At 40.6% G+C, this 17,217-nt stretch overlaps 1 protein-coding gene across 2 annotated transcripts in view; it reads right to left on the bottom strand.

The window, feature by feature from the left end:
* The window catches only part of LOC136838120 (tRNA 2'-phosphotransferase 1-like), a 34,792-nt gene extending 17,898 nt beyond the window's left edge, over positions 1-16,894 (bottom strand). The window contains exons 1-5 of one of the 2 annotated variants that reach the window (XM_067102968.1): positions 16,631-16,894; positions 12,977-13,105; positions 11,166-11,279; positions 7,768-7,993; positions 2,612-2,719 (exon numbers count right to left, since the gene is read on the bottom strand). In XM_067102968.1, coding sequence (XP_066959069.1) covers positions 2,612-2,719; positions 7,768-7,993; positions 11,166-11,279; positions 12,977-13,105; positions 16,631-16,633 — 580 coding nt within the window. In that variant the 5' untranslated portion in view covers positions 16,634-16,894. Of the gene's footprint in view, positions 1-2,611; positions 2,720-7,667; positions 7,689-7,767; positions 7,994-11,165; positions 11,280-12,976; positions 13,106-16,630 lie in introns of those variants that run through there. The other variant, XM_067102967.1, reaches the window with a different exon arrangement.
* Positions 16,895-17,217: the final 323 nt, after the last annotated feature.

Genomic DNA, 17,217 nt, shown 5'->3' with positions numbered 1-17,217 from the left:
TGGTGTTCTCTGTACAACTTACGGTTTTTCTCAGGGAATGCCCGACAAAAACAATTACAAGTAACCCCAGGCTTACGGAAAGGGTTCTGTAGTAACTGGAAACATTGTTGAAAATTGTAAGCTGCATTTGCATTGAGTTTTCCATCAAAAAACCTCCAAATTTTGACATTCTGCCCTTTGTCGAACTATATTTCTTCCATCGGATCGGCTTTGTAAACCCAGAACGTGTTTTAACCCGGGAAATAATTTTTGATGGATAAATTTGAAGAGCGTTGCAAGCTGAGCCTGTCGTAACCTGGGGACTGCCCTTACTCACCTTGGGAAACAATTACTGCTTCATTCAAGATTCGTACTGTTACCTGTACAGTAAAACCCCCCGTATTCGCGTCCTCCCGATTCACAGACTCACACATTTGCAGGTTTCTCTGTAGATCATACCTACCCATTATTTGCGGAAAATTTGCCCATTCACGGTATTTTTCACTGAGAAATATTCACTAATTGCTGTATTTTCATATCATTTTCATGAATAAATGCACTTTTTGTGATAAAACTATTAAAATACTCAGGCGTAAGCATTTTCGCAGGGTTTTTCTTGTGTTTACACTATCAAAATGGGCAGTTCTAAGTGTTTTTAGAGGGGTTTTAAGTATTCATGATTTTAGCTAATTGCGGGGGTGTGGTATGCATCTCCCACGAAATAAAAAGTATATTAAATTCTAGCTAGTATATTGCAACTCCTTCAAAATTTCACGACTGCTTAGACTGAAATCGATGGAAACGGAATATGAAAAACTGGGGCCTACGATGAGGACCCAAGACGACTAGGACAGTTTGAAAGGGAAACCGAGAGGAATGAAAAGGCCTGAAAGGTGTAACAGGAGGAAACACTACGAAACCAACTGTCAGGCAAGGGTCGAGGAAAAGACAACGGAAGATAGAGAACACGAACGGAGGTGCGGTCGGAGGAGCGGAAGGGGTTGCAGCTAAGGTCCGTGGCAGGGGCACTGCGAAGAACCCTGAGTAATGCCTGCAGGGTGTCACGTGAGGTGCACAGACAGCCCTGCCCTCCTACGGGGTAGCTGAAACTGATGAAGATTCTGACAAAGTTCCTGAAAGTAGCTTATGACGATCAATGTCCACGTATCTAAATAGTCACATGAACATTTACCAATGTATGAGTCCATTGCACAAGATACATTACGATTATCCGTCCGTTTTTTAGTCTCATTATCCACATGGATAGGGGACAGGTAATTCAATTCTAATATATTACAGTCGACCGCCGGTGTTCGCAGGGGAAGTGCACCACAGCCTCCCGCAAATTGCTAAAATCCGCAAGTACTTGACACCCCTCTAAAAATGCTCAGAACTGCCTATTTTGATAGTAAAAACACTAAAAAACCCCTTTAAAATGCTTATACCTGAATCTTAATAGTTTTATCACAAAAAGTGCATTTACTCAGGGAATTATGAAAATACAGTAGTTAAGTGAATATTTCTCTATGGAAAATACCGTGAATTGGCAAATTTTCCGCGAATAATGTGTATATACATTCCAAGGAAAAATCCGCGAACAAGTGAACTGCAAATCTGGAACTTCGAATAGGCGGGGGTCCACTGTACGCACTTTTGTAAATTTAATCATTATTACTTTGTTACTTTCATTAAATGGGTTAGTGAGGGTGCAGAGTATGCTGTCCATTTTATTGGGTGTTTGCAGAGCCAGTCCTCTTTTTACGTTTGGAATGGGACAATGGTTTTGCTGTGACGTCATGAGACGTACGGTAAGGAGACTGCGGCAGTGACGGAAGGTTGCGAGCGCTCTCGACTACGGTTTGTCACTCGGGTTCGTAAGTCTTTCTTTTGTTTACTGAGGTTGTCAGCTGACTTACATGAACAGTACAACAAGAGCAGGTCAGTAAATTAAATACAGGCAGTCCCAACATTACGAAGTGCTCGGCTCACGACATTCCGAGCTTACGATACTCTTCAAATACATTCATCAAAAATTATTTCCCAGGTTACAACGCACGTTCCGGGTTTACGATGCCGACGACATCGATGCGACGGAAGGAATACGGCTCCAAAAAGGGCAAAATGGTCAAAACTTGGAGTTTTTTTTTATGAATAACTCAATAAAAACGCAGTTTACGACATTAACAAGACACCCATATGATTAAAAGTAAGGTTTTCTTATGACTTTTGACGATATTTTGGGTTATGTATTAGTCAGTCTAAGTGTTTATTCACACTACACTATAGTTCTCTAGGTGGGTGAAGCTACCTTCCTTAATGACAGACATATGCATAAACACAAGCCTTCAGTCCCCACAAATCTTACTGCTGAAATTACTTATAAGCATTAAAAATTGTAAGCCCTGGATCTCCCATTCCCACTACAGGTCAAAGACATCTTTCGTACAATTAAACCTATATCTCTTCTCGAACCTGAGGCTGAGGAAATGACCTCTCTTACCTAACCCTAAAGAATGATGATGCAGAACGGCCAGAGGACTATTCGGGGAAAACGAAAGCAATAAATTATTTCTGGAGCTTGGAACTGAAAGTTAAGGAGGAGTACACCATTACTCTCTGCTCGGATACTTACCAGAGCTCCGATCCACAACTTTGAGGAAATATTCAGTGGGTACGATGCCCTCATGGTTCCCCGGGCACAGAATGACATCATTGGCTGACCTGAAGAACTTCAATCCACCTACGAAGGAGCAGGAAAATTGAGAATCAATAACACTGAGTTGTAAAATAGTTAGGTGCCATTACTAAGCGATTTACAAAAGTTATAGCGAGACGAGGTATCCACCAACCAGCAAATATGTAATGATAATCAGGACAGTGACATTAGAACAGAACACAGAATAGAGGCAGAAGGCCAACCGCTGGGACCTACGATAAGGTCATTCAGCCCGGAAATGGAAATTGAGAGGAACAGAAAGGTTTGAAAGGCATAACAGGAGGAAAACCTTTCAGAGCTGCACTATGAAACAACTGTTTGGAGAGGGTGGATAGCAAGGTGGAAGAAAGAGAAACTGAATGGAGGAACGGTAGGAGGCGATAGCGGCATTAGTCCGAAGGAACACACAATCATTTACATAATTCTTTAACTCGAAATCTAAAGCAGAAATTGGAAAATGGCGCTGTAAAGAAAATGAAGGAGTGATTTCGTAATATATGAGGTTTGTGCTGTAAATGTGAGGAAAGCAAAGTCAAATTTGGTGGTTATTGAAAATCGTCGTTAACTGGAACATCACAATAATTATGGCAATAAATGGTGTTTATGATGCAAGCAATTGACCAATATTCATATCCGGTGGTTTAGTGATGTGTAGGCGGTAGTTCTCGTTGAATGTCGACTAGTTTCGCCCTCCTCGTTAGGGCATCATTCAGCCGACCTTCAACGAGAACTACCTCCTAAACACCACTAAACCACCGGATATGAATACTGGTCAATTGCTTGCAACCATTCCAGCACAAGAAAAACAATGAATAAGACGAACTGAGCGTTTACTATATAAAATAAATGCTGTTGAAACTGCCATTTTGTTTAACAAAACCTACCATTATTATTATTCTTATTCCGAAGATGACGACCCCTATTCATAGGGAACAAGTCCACAAAAGGGGCCATCGACTTGAAATTCAAGCTTCCAAAGAATATCAAGGTGTTCATTTGGATAAAGTAAGAGAAAGTAAAAGGAAATAGAGAAAAAAAGAGATCTCGCTTACTGGAAAAGAAAAAATAAATTAATAGATAAAAAATGAGAATAGTCCTGGGGTAGTACTGCATTGCATCTTCGCTTGACCTTCTGTAGTTCAATTGCACGACATCCTCTTAATCTTATGCAAGGAGAACATTGTTGCCATTTCATTTTCAATCGCGTTTCAGCGACTTCTGTGTCGTTTTCACGTCAACTTTAGCTGTTTACAGTCTTTCGTGACGGTTAAATAAAACCAGTTACTGTCAACCTGTATGCATGGAATCTGCTTGAAACAGGACAACTGGAATCTGTATCATAATGCCCTCTCTCTCTCTCTCTCTCTCTCTCCCTGAAAATTGATTTATTCCTAATATGTCTTCCCACTGAACCCTGGCAAAGAATCATGACATCCTGTACTTAAAACCTCTTCAAGTCTCAAAACTTGCCTTCTAAGTAATCAAATTTCTGAAGAGGTGTAACTATAGTGTCATGATTCGTGGGCCATAAACCTCTCCCAAGGCTCAGTAAAAGTTACATTTCTAAGCCTTCCAAAACGTAACCAATTCTTGCTCTGCCACAAAGCAAACCTTTGGTGAGACTTCTGTCAAAATCCACACTACTCTTTGGCCTAATCCTGACGACAAAGACAATCAAACTAGATTTCTCATCAAGAACATTAATAATACCAGACTATAAAACTGTCACATTATTTACACATTTTTGTTTGGGAATCCTTTGAATTCGACAGAAATTCCATGGATAAAAACTTTTTAAACTCCTAAAACTTCGACTCACGGCCGATATGGAAAGGCGCGTCTCCCTGTTTGGTTAAGATCACCTTAGATCAATCTAAGCGCTCCTGGATTGTAGCATTTTATGAGTGAGAACCTGACTTACCAGGTTCATGGTGGTAGCTTTCTGCTTCCTAACATTCACAATTTTCCTGCTGTGGACAACCATATTTGCTGAACAGCAGTATCAATATGCAGTTAATGTGGCTCACTGTCAAACTTGACAGTTCCAGAGGTCCTTTATTCCTCACACCATTGGACTGTGGAACAGTTTCCCTGAGGATGTTGTGCCACGGAACCTAAAAGTTCAAGCGAAGGTGCAACGCACTGCTAACCTAAAACAATTTCACTTGTATCTTGATAAATTACTTATATTTTCATCTATTTATCAGTTACTCTTAATTCACTTTACCTTGTCTAATAACTGACTTCTTCTTTCTGTTCCCTATCACCTTCGGTTACTTTTTTCAAATGAACACCATAATATTCTTTGGAAGCTTCTTGAATTTCAAGTCAATGGCGCCTTTTGGGGGACGTCTCCCCTATGAATAAGGTTCATCTTCTTAAAATGTTCCAGGGGCCTTCTGGTAAGGAAAAGATGCTATATACTATAGCCTACTCTTCAACATTTTCACAAAAACAAAATCTAAAGGTAACCTCCCATTATCTGTAGCCTTAACTAACCTGCACCTTACACCAAATCTTCAGACGAGGAGATTTACGTTAAAAATGCAACACGTCTAAATACGTGGCCTGGTAAAAAAAACCCATTATCAGTTGATAAGTGATAAGTGAAAAGTGATAAGCAGGGGTCTGATAAGTCTAAGTGTTGCTAAATTTAGGTTAAGCTCACAGTCGTAAACATGTTCACGTCCTGTACAGCCATCTTTGTCAGGTACCGCGTCTAAGACGAGGGGCCATCGATTATAACCGTTCTATTTTCCCAAAGTCTGCTTGTCTGAAGATGGGATTAGATGTGACATGAGTGAGCTCTCCTGACAGATGACCCTTCTGCTTGCATTCCCACCTGGTCTGGGTCTTCACTTGCCCGTAGTTTTGTAAATTAAAATCATCTTGATTCATAGTGGTGGCTATGACAGACATAGATATCCAAAGGATCAGTTACTAAACTCTTATTTTAAGCATGGAAGTGGAAATGGAATATGAAATTAGGCCAAAGACCAAGGACGGGTTGCAGCTAGGCGCCGCAGAGGGGATGCCGCAAAGACCCCTATCAAGTAATGCCTACTCTGAAAAACGTGAGGTGCACCGACGGCACTAGCCTCTACGGAAAGGCACTGGGATCTGTAATCGTAACGATTTTAAAGGCAGGATCTCTCTTTGTGGGGACTGAGACGTGATTTCATTCACGATGTGAAAATTACGAGGAAGCTTTAGATAGAGAAGCTGGACTGTTCATTACAATAAGACCTCCATAGGGGCTTAAGAACAGGTCTTTGCGCCCCTACGATTTCGGCCTACAATTCTGACCTGTGATGCCGACCTACGACTTCAGCCCAATATTTTGGCCTATGATTTCGACCCATGATTTCAGCCTACAATTTTGACCTGTGATCCAAGCCTGCCGTTTCGACCAACAATTCTACGATTTTGACCTACGACTTTCACCTGAGATTTCAACCTGCTGTTTCGGCCCACGATTTCGACCTATAACAGATTTTTGCCCGAGACCTGACGCATGAGGAACAAAGATATGTGGTTTCCATATCATATTATTATTGTTGTTGTTGTTATTATTATTATTATTCAGAAGATGAACCATATCCACTGACCTGAAATTCAAGCAGCTTCCAAAGAATATTACGGTGTTCATTTGAAAGAATTAACAGAAGGTAAGAGGAAATACAGAAAGAACTCAGTTACAGTATTACAAAAAAAGATAAATTAAATAAATAAGCTTAAATATAAATAAAAAAAAAAAAAAATGTAAGCAAATTATTGAAATACAAAGAGGACTGTTTCAGGGTAGTAATGAGTTATATCTTTGCTTGAACTTCAAAGGTTCTAATTACACGACGGTTCCACAGTGGAACGACGGGGAACATACAGCGAGGAACAGACTAATATCTCCACAAACAACTGAAGTGGTCTGACATTGGTATACACCGACTCGTCCCCAGTTGACTGACAACACAGAAATCACGTAACTTAAACACATATAAGTAGCACCTCAACTTAACACATGCTTTGGATAAGTAACAAAGTGTGTTAAGAAACAGAGACTCTGTATTAAAGCCTGCACTTCAATAAAGCCTGTTCAGCGACGTAGACCCCCTGGTATTCGCCGGGGATGCGTACCGCAACCTCCCACGAATGGCCAAAATCCGCGAATACTTGACACCCCTCCAAAAATGTTTACACCAAAAAAAAAAAAAACTAAAAATGTTTATATCTGAGTATTTTAATAGTTATATATATATAAAAAATGCATTTAGTCACAAAAATATGAAAATGCAGTAATTAGTGAATATTTCTCTATGAAAAATACCGCGAATGGGCGAAGTTCCCGCGAATAATGTGGGTATACATTCCACAGAAAAATCTGCGGATAGGTGAGTCAACAAACCACAAAGGGGCTGAACTGAATTATTTTCTAGATAATAAAGTCTGTTTAGTAGCAAAGACCCTATTTTCTAGGTTTCCTATAAGTAACAAAGAGCCTGTATTACATAGCCTGCAACTGAATGTTTTCTAGGTTTCCTATAAGTAACAAAGGGCCTGTATTATATAGCCTGCAAGTGAATGTTTTCTAGGTTTCCTATAAGTAATAAAGAGCCTGTATTACATAGCCTGCAAGTGAATGTTTTCTAGATTTCCTATAAGTAACAAAGAGCCTGTATTACATACCCTGCAAGTGAATGTATTCTAGGTTTCCTATAAGTAACAAAGAGCCTGTATTATACAGCCTGCAACTGAATATTTTCTAGAAACCATACAGCAATTCCATGTAGTTCCTCACTCAAACTAACCTGTACATTATGCTTTACACTTAACACTCGATTTAAGAGATTTATCTAAAAATGCACCACTTATAAAATGGCAGCACCGGGAAAAATAACAACAACAATGTTGCTGCTAAGCACAGAATATTTCAAGTCGAACTGTTAACTTTAATGACACCTCCAAGACACAAAACCTTCTAGTGCCTTTGACAGGTCGACGTAAGCACAGAACTGAGACACAAACCTTCTAGTGCCTTTGACAGGTCGACGTCAACACAGAACTGCGACACAAACCTTCTAGTGCCTTTGACAGGTTGATGTAAACATACATCTGACACGACTTCCGGATGCCGCTGACACCGGCGACCTCGTCCGGCGTTTTGGAAGTGAAGTGGACGTGGTTCCTGTTCATCCGTCGAAGGCCCTCTCTCTTGATGCTTTCCCAGGCCTCATAGTAAGTCCCGTGGATGACCGGGGTCCCCTCGTCCACTGTTATCTCTTCCAGTTCCAGATCTTCGACCTGGAAAGTTCTCAATTATGTGACTGAGGGGACTTCTGATGTTATAATGGTAATAATAATAATAACATTTACTCCAGTTCAAGGCCACATCCACGCATCTAAGAAAGGTTCAAAAGGTGTAACAGGCAGGAGGAAAAAATCTCTTGCAGTTGCACCTTGAAACAACTGTCAGGAAGGGAATACGAAAGGAGGTACAGTAAAAGGAATGAAAGGGGTCATATCAGCTTTGGAAGGGAGGCTGCAAAGAAACTTCTAAATTAATGCCTACAGTGCACTGTATGAGGCGCACTGACAGCACTAACTCCTCCCTACAGGGGGAGAGGCTGTTTGTCAAAGCTAATGTTATGCTACCCGTCATATTTTGCATGTTTTCCGACGTTTAATACTACTTAGTTTCCTGTATTATACAACATCCCAGAGTGTATGAATTCAACTATACAAAAAACTGAGAAATTTGTAAATTATCAACACTACAAAGTTCATTACAATATAGATTAAATGACACACAGTACTGAGTAAATGGTACAAATAAAAAATATTGGCTAGGACCACTTTTATCAATCTGCTGAGACGTACATTTCACACCTGACACCATCTTCGATATCAAGAGGTCCCTAATTCAGACTTCAAGCTTAAACCACGATATAATTCAAGCTTTGCTTTTATATGACATGGATTTCTTGTTATGAGTCACACCATGGATACAAGTATCATTTCATGTACTGTACTGGATTATCTCTGGTACAAGTATCACACTACAACTTGAAATTGATCTAGATCAGTGATGTGAATGGTTTTTTTCCGGTGGAAAAAAAAAAAAAAACCAGTTTTTTCTCGTATAAAATCTTCAATAATGGGAAACCAAGCTAAAAACAAAAACTCTGTATAAAATTAGTCTATTGTAGCTGATGTGTTCTAAATAACATTTAGACAATACACCACTTACGATATCCAGCCGCACATGGCAACTTTTATAGGAGTGGCTGTGTGGTACACAGTCTTTCTCTCACAGTTACTTATATAATTTGCTTAAGAAACTCGTGCTACATGTTTGGTAATGCTGTGCTAATTTCTTAGGAAATATTGCAATAAGTTTACTTATGTAATAGATACATAGGATAATGGACACTGCATTATCAATTTATAAGCCTGATAATATGTCAGTTGTTGAAATTATTAGTTAATGTAAACAATTTAACCTTCAAGAATTCATTCTTTAGCAGGCAACTCTGAGACATACAAATAATATAAGAAATGATAAAAGTACCGGAAAAATTTGGAAAAAAACGGAAAAATACAGTTTTTTCCCCACCCTACATTAAAAAAAACTGGGTATTTTTTACATCACTAATCTAGACTGTCTTACCACTGTGTATATCTAAAAAAAAATAATACTAAATACAGACTCCACCCTACTTACAAACATATTCAACTTACAAATATTCATGAGATCAACAAACAGGATTGCAAATTCAAATTGTGTTCAGAGCAGGCCCTTCGTCGCCCACAAGTTCAAATTTTGTTCTGCAAGCCTATTCTGTACACACAGTACCGTCTGTACAGTGTACTGTGGATGAACAAACACACAGTACTGTACTGACATCAAACTGTACTTCAACATTTCAACATACAAACAGCTGCCTGGAACGTAACCCGTTTGTGAGGAGGGTGGCGCCCGTCCCCGAAATATAATTCATCAGTTTAACACGACAGCATCGCCGTACATTCCTGGACGGCAAAGCGAAGTGTCCCACGCGTGGCTTCGCGCCGCAGGAGTTACGGTTAATTGACGCTGCTGCTGCTCGAGGAACCTCCGATTTTTTTAGACGGCGACGCGATGCACTACTGCCCTAAAAATTATTTCTCCTTGCCTTTCAATACTTCAATTGTGTTTTTATCTATTTTTCTATTCATTCATCTTTTTTCCTTATTTCATAACTGATCTCTTATTCTGTACTTGCTATCACCTTCTGTAATTTCTTTCAAATGAACGCTGTAATGAATTTCAAGTCAATGGGGCCTTTTGTGTGGGCTGCTTTCAAATGAATAGGGTTCATCTTCTCAATAATAATAATAATAATAATAATAATAATAATAATAATAATAATACTGTATTCTGATTTTAAGAAAGTCTGGCCATCAAGCCAAGCACTGGGTGGGCACTATCGGCCATTCAGCGCTGAAGACAGCAAAGTGGAGTTAGAGTGGCTGGACAGCAAGACCAACAGCCCCAGGTGGAACTGGGAGAAAACCGCACAGCTACGACAAGAAATGCTTAGAGAAGTTGGACAGCAAGACTGAAGAAAGGAAGATGGAATGGAGGTCAAGTAAAAGGTTTACAGGTAAAAAATGTGCCCAAGTTTCTTCGGTGTATTTGAGTTTTCTGTACAGCGTATAATGCTGTATCAAACTTTCAGCCATGGTCTAGTGGTGGCCTCAGTCACGGCCCGTGAAACTCAGCCACGGTCCGGTGGTGGCCTGCATTGTTGGAACCCGTAGAGGTGCCAGAGGCACCATCATGGCTAACTTTAACCTCAAATAGCCTAAAAACTACTCAGGAGTCTAATCAGTAGGAGGCTGGAGGGCTGCAATTTGGTATGCTTGACGACTGGAGGCTGGGTGATCAACATGCCAATTTGCAGCCCTCTAGCCTCCTCCTCAGTAGTTAACAAGATCTGAGGACTGACAGAAAAAGTGCAGAAGGACAGACAAAGTCACCTCAATAGTTTTCTTTTACAGAAAACTAAAAAGTGGGTGCATTTAGGGGCGGAGGGGACGTTGCAAACGCCCTTTTAGTAATGCCGACAGCAGGGTGTCTGAGCGTTCAAGTGCCGGCGATCATCCTTTTCCTTCTCTGAAGGCAAGACTCTGGACGTACCTGGCTATTCTTATTATCATTGTTATTCAAAAGATGAACCCCACAAAAGGGGCCAGTGACTTGAAATTCAAACTTCCAAAGAATATTACAGTGTTCATTAGAAAGAAGAGGCGGTACAGGGAAATGCACAAAGAAGAGATCTGACTTATTAGAAAAGAAAAAATAAATTAATAAATAGATAAAAATGTATTAAAATGCAAGGAGACTAGAATTAGGGTAGTAATGCGAGATACATGGACTGAGGGGGGTACTGTACCGAAACCAATACATTCCTCCACGATCATACGCATTTACCTGCACGCTATGACCTTGGTTAGCTCTGATGTACAGCTCTCCCTCTCTCTCCTCGAGTTTAAAACGCTGCTTGGGGCAGTTGGCCACAACCTCCTTGATCTTCTCAACTTTTACCTGCGAAAGACAGCTGGATTAGACTTCGATTTGGAGAAATCTGCGAGCTATATGATTAATATGAATAATTAGTTTCCCTAGAGCAATAAGTCAACGTTCTGAGGTCTCGTATTTCAGACGTGAAATTGGTCAAGGCTCCAACAACGCTTCACCCAAAGATTTACTTCTAATGCTCCATGTACGTCGCTGGTTGAAAGGTTGAAAGTAATGAATCACTAAAGACAATTAGACTGTAAGAAATGAATGTTAATCACCAACTACTCGGGGGTCAGACGACTGTGACCAGTTTAAGGACAGGATAACATTTCAGGGTTCTAATTCCCCTGAAATTAACGCAGAAACAAAAAATGAAACGTAGGGACCAGGAACTTGATGTTCAAGTTGATGAGAGACTAGAATGTAGGATTTAGGCCCAAGGCCAAGCACTGGGACCTAGGAGGCGATTCAGTGGCGAAAGGAAAACCGAGAGTAAGAGGCTACAAAGGCGTAACAGGAGGAAAACCTCAAAGCAGTTGGAGCAAAACCTCAAAGCAGTTGGAGCACTATGAATCGGTTGTTAGGAGAGGGTTAAGGAAAGCAAGATAGAGAATATGAATGGAGGTACAGTAAAAGGAATGAAAGGGGTTGCAGCTTAGGGCACTGAAGGGACGCTGCATAGAACCTTGAGTAATGCCTACAGTGCACTGCTTGAGGTGCACTGACAGCATTCCCCCCCCTCCCCCCTAATGGGACCAAGTTGAGTCCCAAGTGTGGAATTCACCAGGAAGTCATCTTTTTATCTAAGGTTTCTGGGGCATCTGTCTACGTCAGGATGGGAATTTGGGGTATACCACAAATAAAACTGGGAATTTGGGGTACTCCACAAATACAACTACGATTGGAGTGAAAGGGGACATGTGGACTAGAAGGGAATTCAAGCCAAGGGTACAAGAAAGAAGACGAGAGGAGTCTCATTGCAAGAAGACAAGAAAGGTCTTATATCAAGCACATGAAAGCAAAATCTGACATAAAATCGATATTGCCAATTTAAAGTTACGTCTAATCCTGGCAAAGTTTTTACTCCATTTCCCAAATGAAAGACATAGGCTGTCGACTGGCAAAATACAATCCTAGGCGCTTGTTACTCAGAGATTCTGCAGTGAGGAGGTGAAAAGAAATCTACGACGATAAAAGACCAGTGAATTATCCAATTTTTCCCTCGCGCTCTCTCTTCCCCGGCAGTTTAGGGGACCAAAGGACCCATCTCTTATTGAATAAACTGTAGAAGTCAATTATAATAATAATAAAGACTTTCACATTCCGTTTCCAAAACCTGACAAACATCGTTAGTCTACATTTTAGACATTCACATATATTAGGCTCAACTATAAAGACCTGTTTCTACTGTGTATTGGTGACTGTATGTATTCTGCTAGTTACCTGAACTTACAGGGTCATACATGCAAGATGTACATGAACAATGATAAAAATGACCCAGCAATCAGGTATCCCAAAGTACAAATCAACTCGTAACCAGTCAGACGAGGGTACGACAGCCAAAGAGGTTTTACTAAGCTTTAGATATTTTGTATATGAATACAAGATATAAATAATTTGGTAATCGGGTATCCAAGGGTACAAATCAACTCGTAATAAGTCAGACAAGGTTAGGACAATTCAAGAAGCGACACCACAACTCGAAACACACTGGCCGTTACCTTTTTGAACTGCGGTCTCCCCAGAATGTCGCTGAGCTTGGCCCATCCACCAGAATCCAGGGCCAGGCCTTCTTGCGCGGCTCCGTGCCTGAGGAGCCAAGACAACGACTTGCTCAGTTTGACGTTTGACTGCGGAAAAAGATTAACGGCGTCAAATTTCAACGGTTTCAAAGTCGGTGTCTTTATCACAGTGTCTCAAACACCTTTGCAATCTTCATAAATTAATTGATCTTTTCCTAAAGAAATTCTGACATCATCGTTTGCAAACATGCAGCTGTCAACCCTTCAAATTCTGATGAGAGCAAATCATGTCTTCTGCAGATAATACTCATCCCACTTTGCCTTATCATTTTCACTTTGCAGTTCTGCTGCTTCCCATTTTTTAACATTCGAGAATAAAGTGCATGCATCTGGCTTTGAAACAGCACCATAACCATCATTCTACCATGAAAAATAAATCAACAGCAGACAATAAAATAAGGACATTGCTATACCCACATCAAGTCCATGATCTACTACACATCAGACATTGCCAATATTCTACGATAAAAGATAAATAACGTTCTTACAAACCCTTCACTACTTTCACACAAGATTCCACGTGCAGTATATCAGAGAGACGACATTCTAAAATCTATGCTTATCACAGTGGTATTAATTGAGGGGAAAACACATCAAATTCTAAAATTTCTAGTTTTCCTATGTATGCAATCCATTCTCTATCACACAGAAATATTCCTCAGTGCTGGCACCTCCTCACAGGGAGAGATGTGGCCGCAGAATGGACGAAATCGTTGGGTATACACTGACACAGACATAAAAGTGCTCACGCACCTAATCGCAATGTGTATATCTTCAATCGCTATACTTTTGCATTCATTATTATAATAATTATATTATAGATGCACTATATCCATAAACATTTGAATTACACAGGAAACCACAGCAAATATGGCAAGCGATTGCATGTCTGAAGCAGTGCAGAATGGAATGTAATATATTATATTTATTATTATATTATTATTATTATTATTATTGAAAGAGAAACCCACAAGATTCTTGTGTATAACTTGTTTACTGGTAAATATTTACATATATTACTTTGATCTCGAGCACTTTCAGGTCCTAACTGTGAAGAAAGCTGGGCCTTGAACCAGCCTGACTACCTCATCTCTTGAAAAAGGGTCACAGTTAGGACCTGAAAGTGCTCGAGATCAAAGCAATATGTAAATATTTACCAGTAAACAAGTTATACACAAGAATCTTGTGGGTTTCTCTTTCCATCTTCAGAAGAAAACTGAAAGAAGTTTTTGTTTGGTTCATCATTATTATTATATTACTCAGTAGATGAAACGTGTTCATATGGAACAAGCCCACCACAGGGACCATTGACTTGAAATTCAAGCTTCCAAAGAATATTAAGATGTTCATGAGGAAGGAGTAAGAGGAGGTAAAGCAAAATACGGAAGAGAGGAGATCTCACGTATTAAAAAAGAAAATATAAATCAATAAATCATTAAAATGTATTAAATTGCAAGGCGAACAGTATTAGGGTAGTAATGCACTGCATTACCAAAGGCTGAGTGCTGGGACCTAGGATGAGGTCATTCAAAGCTGAAAGGGAAACTGAGAGGAATAAAAAGGTTTGAAAGGTGTAACAGGAGGAAAATGTCAGGAGAGGCTCGAGGAAAGTAACACGGAAGAATGAGATGACGGACCGACGTACGGCAAAAGGAATGGATGGAGTTGCAGCTAGGGGCCGAAACGACGTTGCAAAGGACCTCAAGTAATGCCTACAGTGCACTGTATGAGGTGCACTGGTGGCACTATCCCCCTAAGGGGTTAAATGGTGTGATTACCCAAGATTTTTGACTGCAGAAGAATGGTTATATTTATGGAAATCATAGCTTCATGTACTAAATTTCAGAAAATAAACCTTAACGATAACCATATTGCTAAATGACGAGGGGAAAGTTACATTCAGTTTATGGAAATCTTTGTTTTAAATGATAAATTTCAGATGAATGAAAATAAACTTCATTCACGGCCAATTTGGTTCATTTTTGAGGCCGATCTGGTTTTCAAACCTAGCCTATGATGAGAAGCTTACACAGGCTAAGCTAACACATAATTACTCTTACAACATGTTATATTATCAGCAACTTTGAGGTTAATTTGCTGTGATGGATTCGTACACTTAAGTTTCTTCTTTCAGCGAAAATATAAAATATATAAATATGAAAAAAAACACACATGAAAATCGATGAGCAAGAGCCTAGACTACCATTGTCACCAAAATAAAATTACCCAAAAAGGCCTACATCATAAGAATCCATCCTAACCTAACAATACTTTAGTCTGACCTTAAACAAAGGCGCTGCAATCAGACTTATATATTCTAAATCATTTTCTTTCTATATACTATGCAAAAGTTAATTAAAATGAATGAAAACACAAGATCATGATGCCAGAAAATCCTTGAGGGTACTAACGAACCTTAAGCTAGCCTATCCTAGCCTAGGGGATTGTGCATTGCCTAGCAAACTCTAATCTGGCGGTGCCGTTGTGATCCCAACCGAAAAATACAGGTCTCATGAAATTTTTCCCAGTGTAGGCCTCGTCTTTAGCTTACCGGCTACGAACCCTAGGCTGGAGTTGCTTACATGATCCTAATAGTATTCTCATCAAATTTTTCCTGGTGTAGGCCTCGTCTTAAGCCTACTGGCTATCCCAGTCTAGCCCAGGGGGTCGTCCCTTGCCTAACAAGCCCTAGGCTGGCATCACAACGACCCTAGTGGTGGTCTCGTCGATTTTTTCTCAGTGTAGGCCACGTCTTATAACTACCGGCCACTCATAAACCTTAGGCTAGCCCATCACAGACAGGGTGCCGAGCACTGCCTACGACCCCGCGGGTGGCGTCGTAACGACCTTGGAGGCAGTCTCGTTGCATTTTTCCCAGCGTAGGCCTTGTCTTAGGCCTACCGGAAACTCCTAGCCTAGGGGCCATACCTAGCCTAACAAACCTTGCTTTCTAACGACCCCAACAAAGGTCTCGTCAATTTTTTCCTAGTATAGGCCTTGTCTTTAGCCTAGTGGCTACCCATAGACCTTAGGCTAACCCATCCCAGCCTTGGGGGTCCTTCCTCGCCTAAGACCCCTAGGGTGGCATCGTAACGAACCTAAAAGAGGGTCTCGTCGATTTTTTCCCGGTACAGGCCTCGTCACAGGCCTATACTGCACAAGATGGTAATAATTCAGAGCAGCGGAGGTAAAGAGGCCAACCTCACCCTAACCTAACCAGCGGCCCAACCAAGCCTCCCACAGACCCAAAGGCAAGAATAGGCCTCACCTATTTTAGGCCCTGGGGGCTCCCAGACGGGCCTAAGCCAGCCCCCCAGGTGCCGAAATGGGCAGAGAAGACCCTCCTCGAGGTCCAGGGGCGCACCGAGGCGGGGCAAACGCCCCAAATAACCGAATCAACAGCAATAAATAAGGAGAGAAGATCGTCAAGGCCTTAGGCATCCCACGAAACAGTTCGGGGGGTAGGAACCCCCCTTTCCAAACCCTCCCCCCCACAATTATGCCCGGGATCGACCCCCCGGGGCGGGGGACGAGGACCTTTACGATAAATCTACGATATCTACGACGTCATACCATATCAGTACCTGCAGGCGGGCCGTAAATAAGGCGTCAAATAATGGCGGCTTCCTCTCCGGTACGTCAACAACAACAGCAGTCGGTTTCCACAACAGACGGGGGACGGGCCTAAAGTCATTTTGGGGGGGTGCAGACCCCACATGGCAACAGATAATCGGTTTTATTTGAAGGATGCAACTACATAAATCATAAAAAGTTAATTATGCTATTCTCATCATCGGAAATTATCGGGTAGTTATCATTAAATACGTTAGCAACGGCTTTGTGCGGACTACGAGCCTAACATTATTATTGTTATCGGACCTCCATGGCAACAGATAATCGGTTTCATTTAGAGAATATAATTATACAGTTCATAATGAATTAATTTTTACATTATAATAACCGTAAATTATCGCGTAATTATCATAAATTACATTAGAAACGGTTTTGTCCGGACTACGAGCCTAACAATGTTATTACTCTTAGACGTATGCCGGCGACAGATAATCGGTTTTAGTTAAAGAATATAATTATATAATTCATATATGTCTAATTATTGCGTTATAATAATCGTGAGTTATAGGGTAATTATAAATTACTTT

Source organism: Macrobrachium rosenbergii, unplaced genomic scaffold (genome assembly GCF_040412425.1).
Source record: "Macrobrachium rosenbergii isolate ZJJX-2024 unplaced genomic scaffold, ASM4041242v1 171, whole genome shotgun sequence".
In the NCBI taxonomy this organism is placed as follows: domain Eukaryota; kingdom Metazoa; phylum Arthropoda; class Malacostraca; order Decapoda; family Palaemonidae; genus Macrobrachium; species Macrobrachium rosenbergii.
The sequence above is the reverse complement of the archived record's forward strand: the minus strand, read 5'-3'. Positions and strand labels throughout refer to the sequence as shown.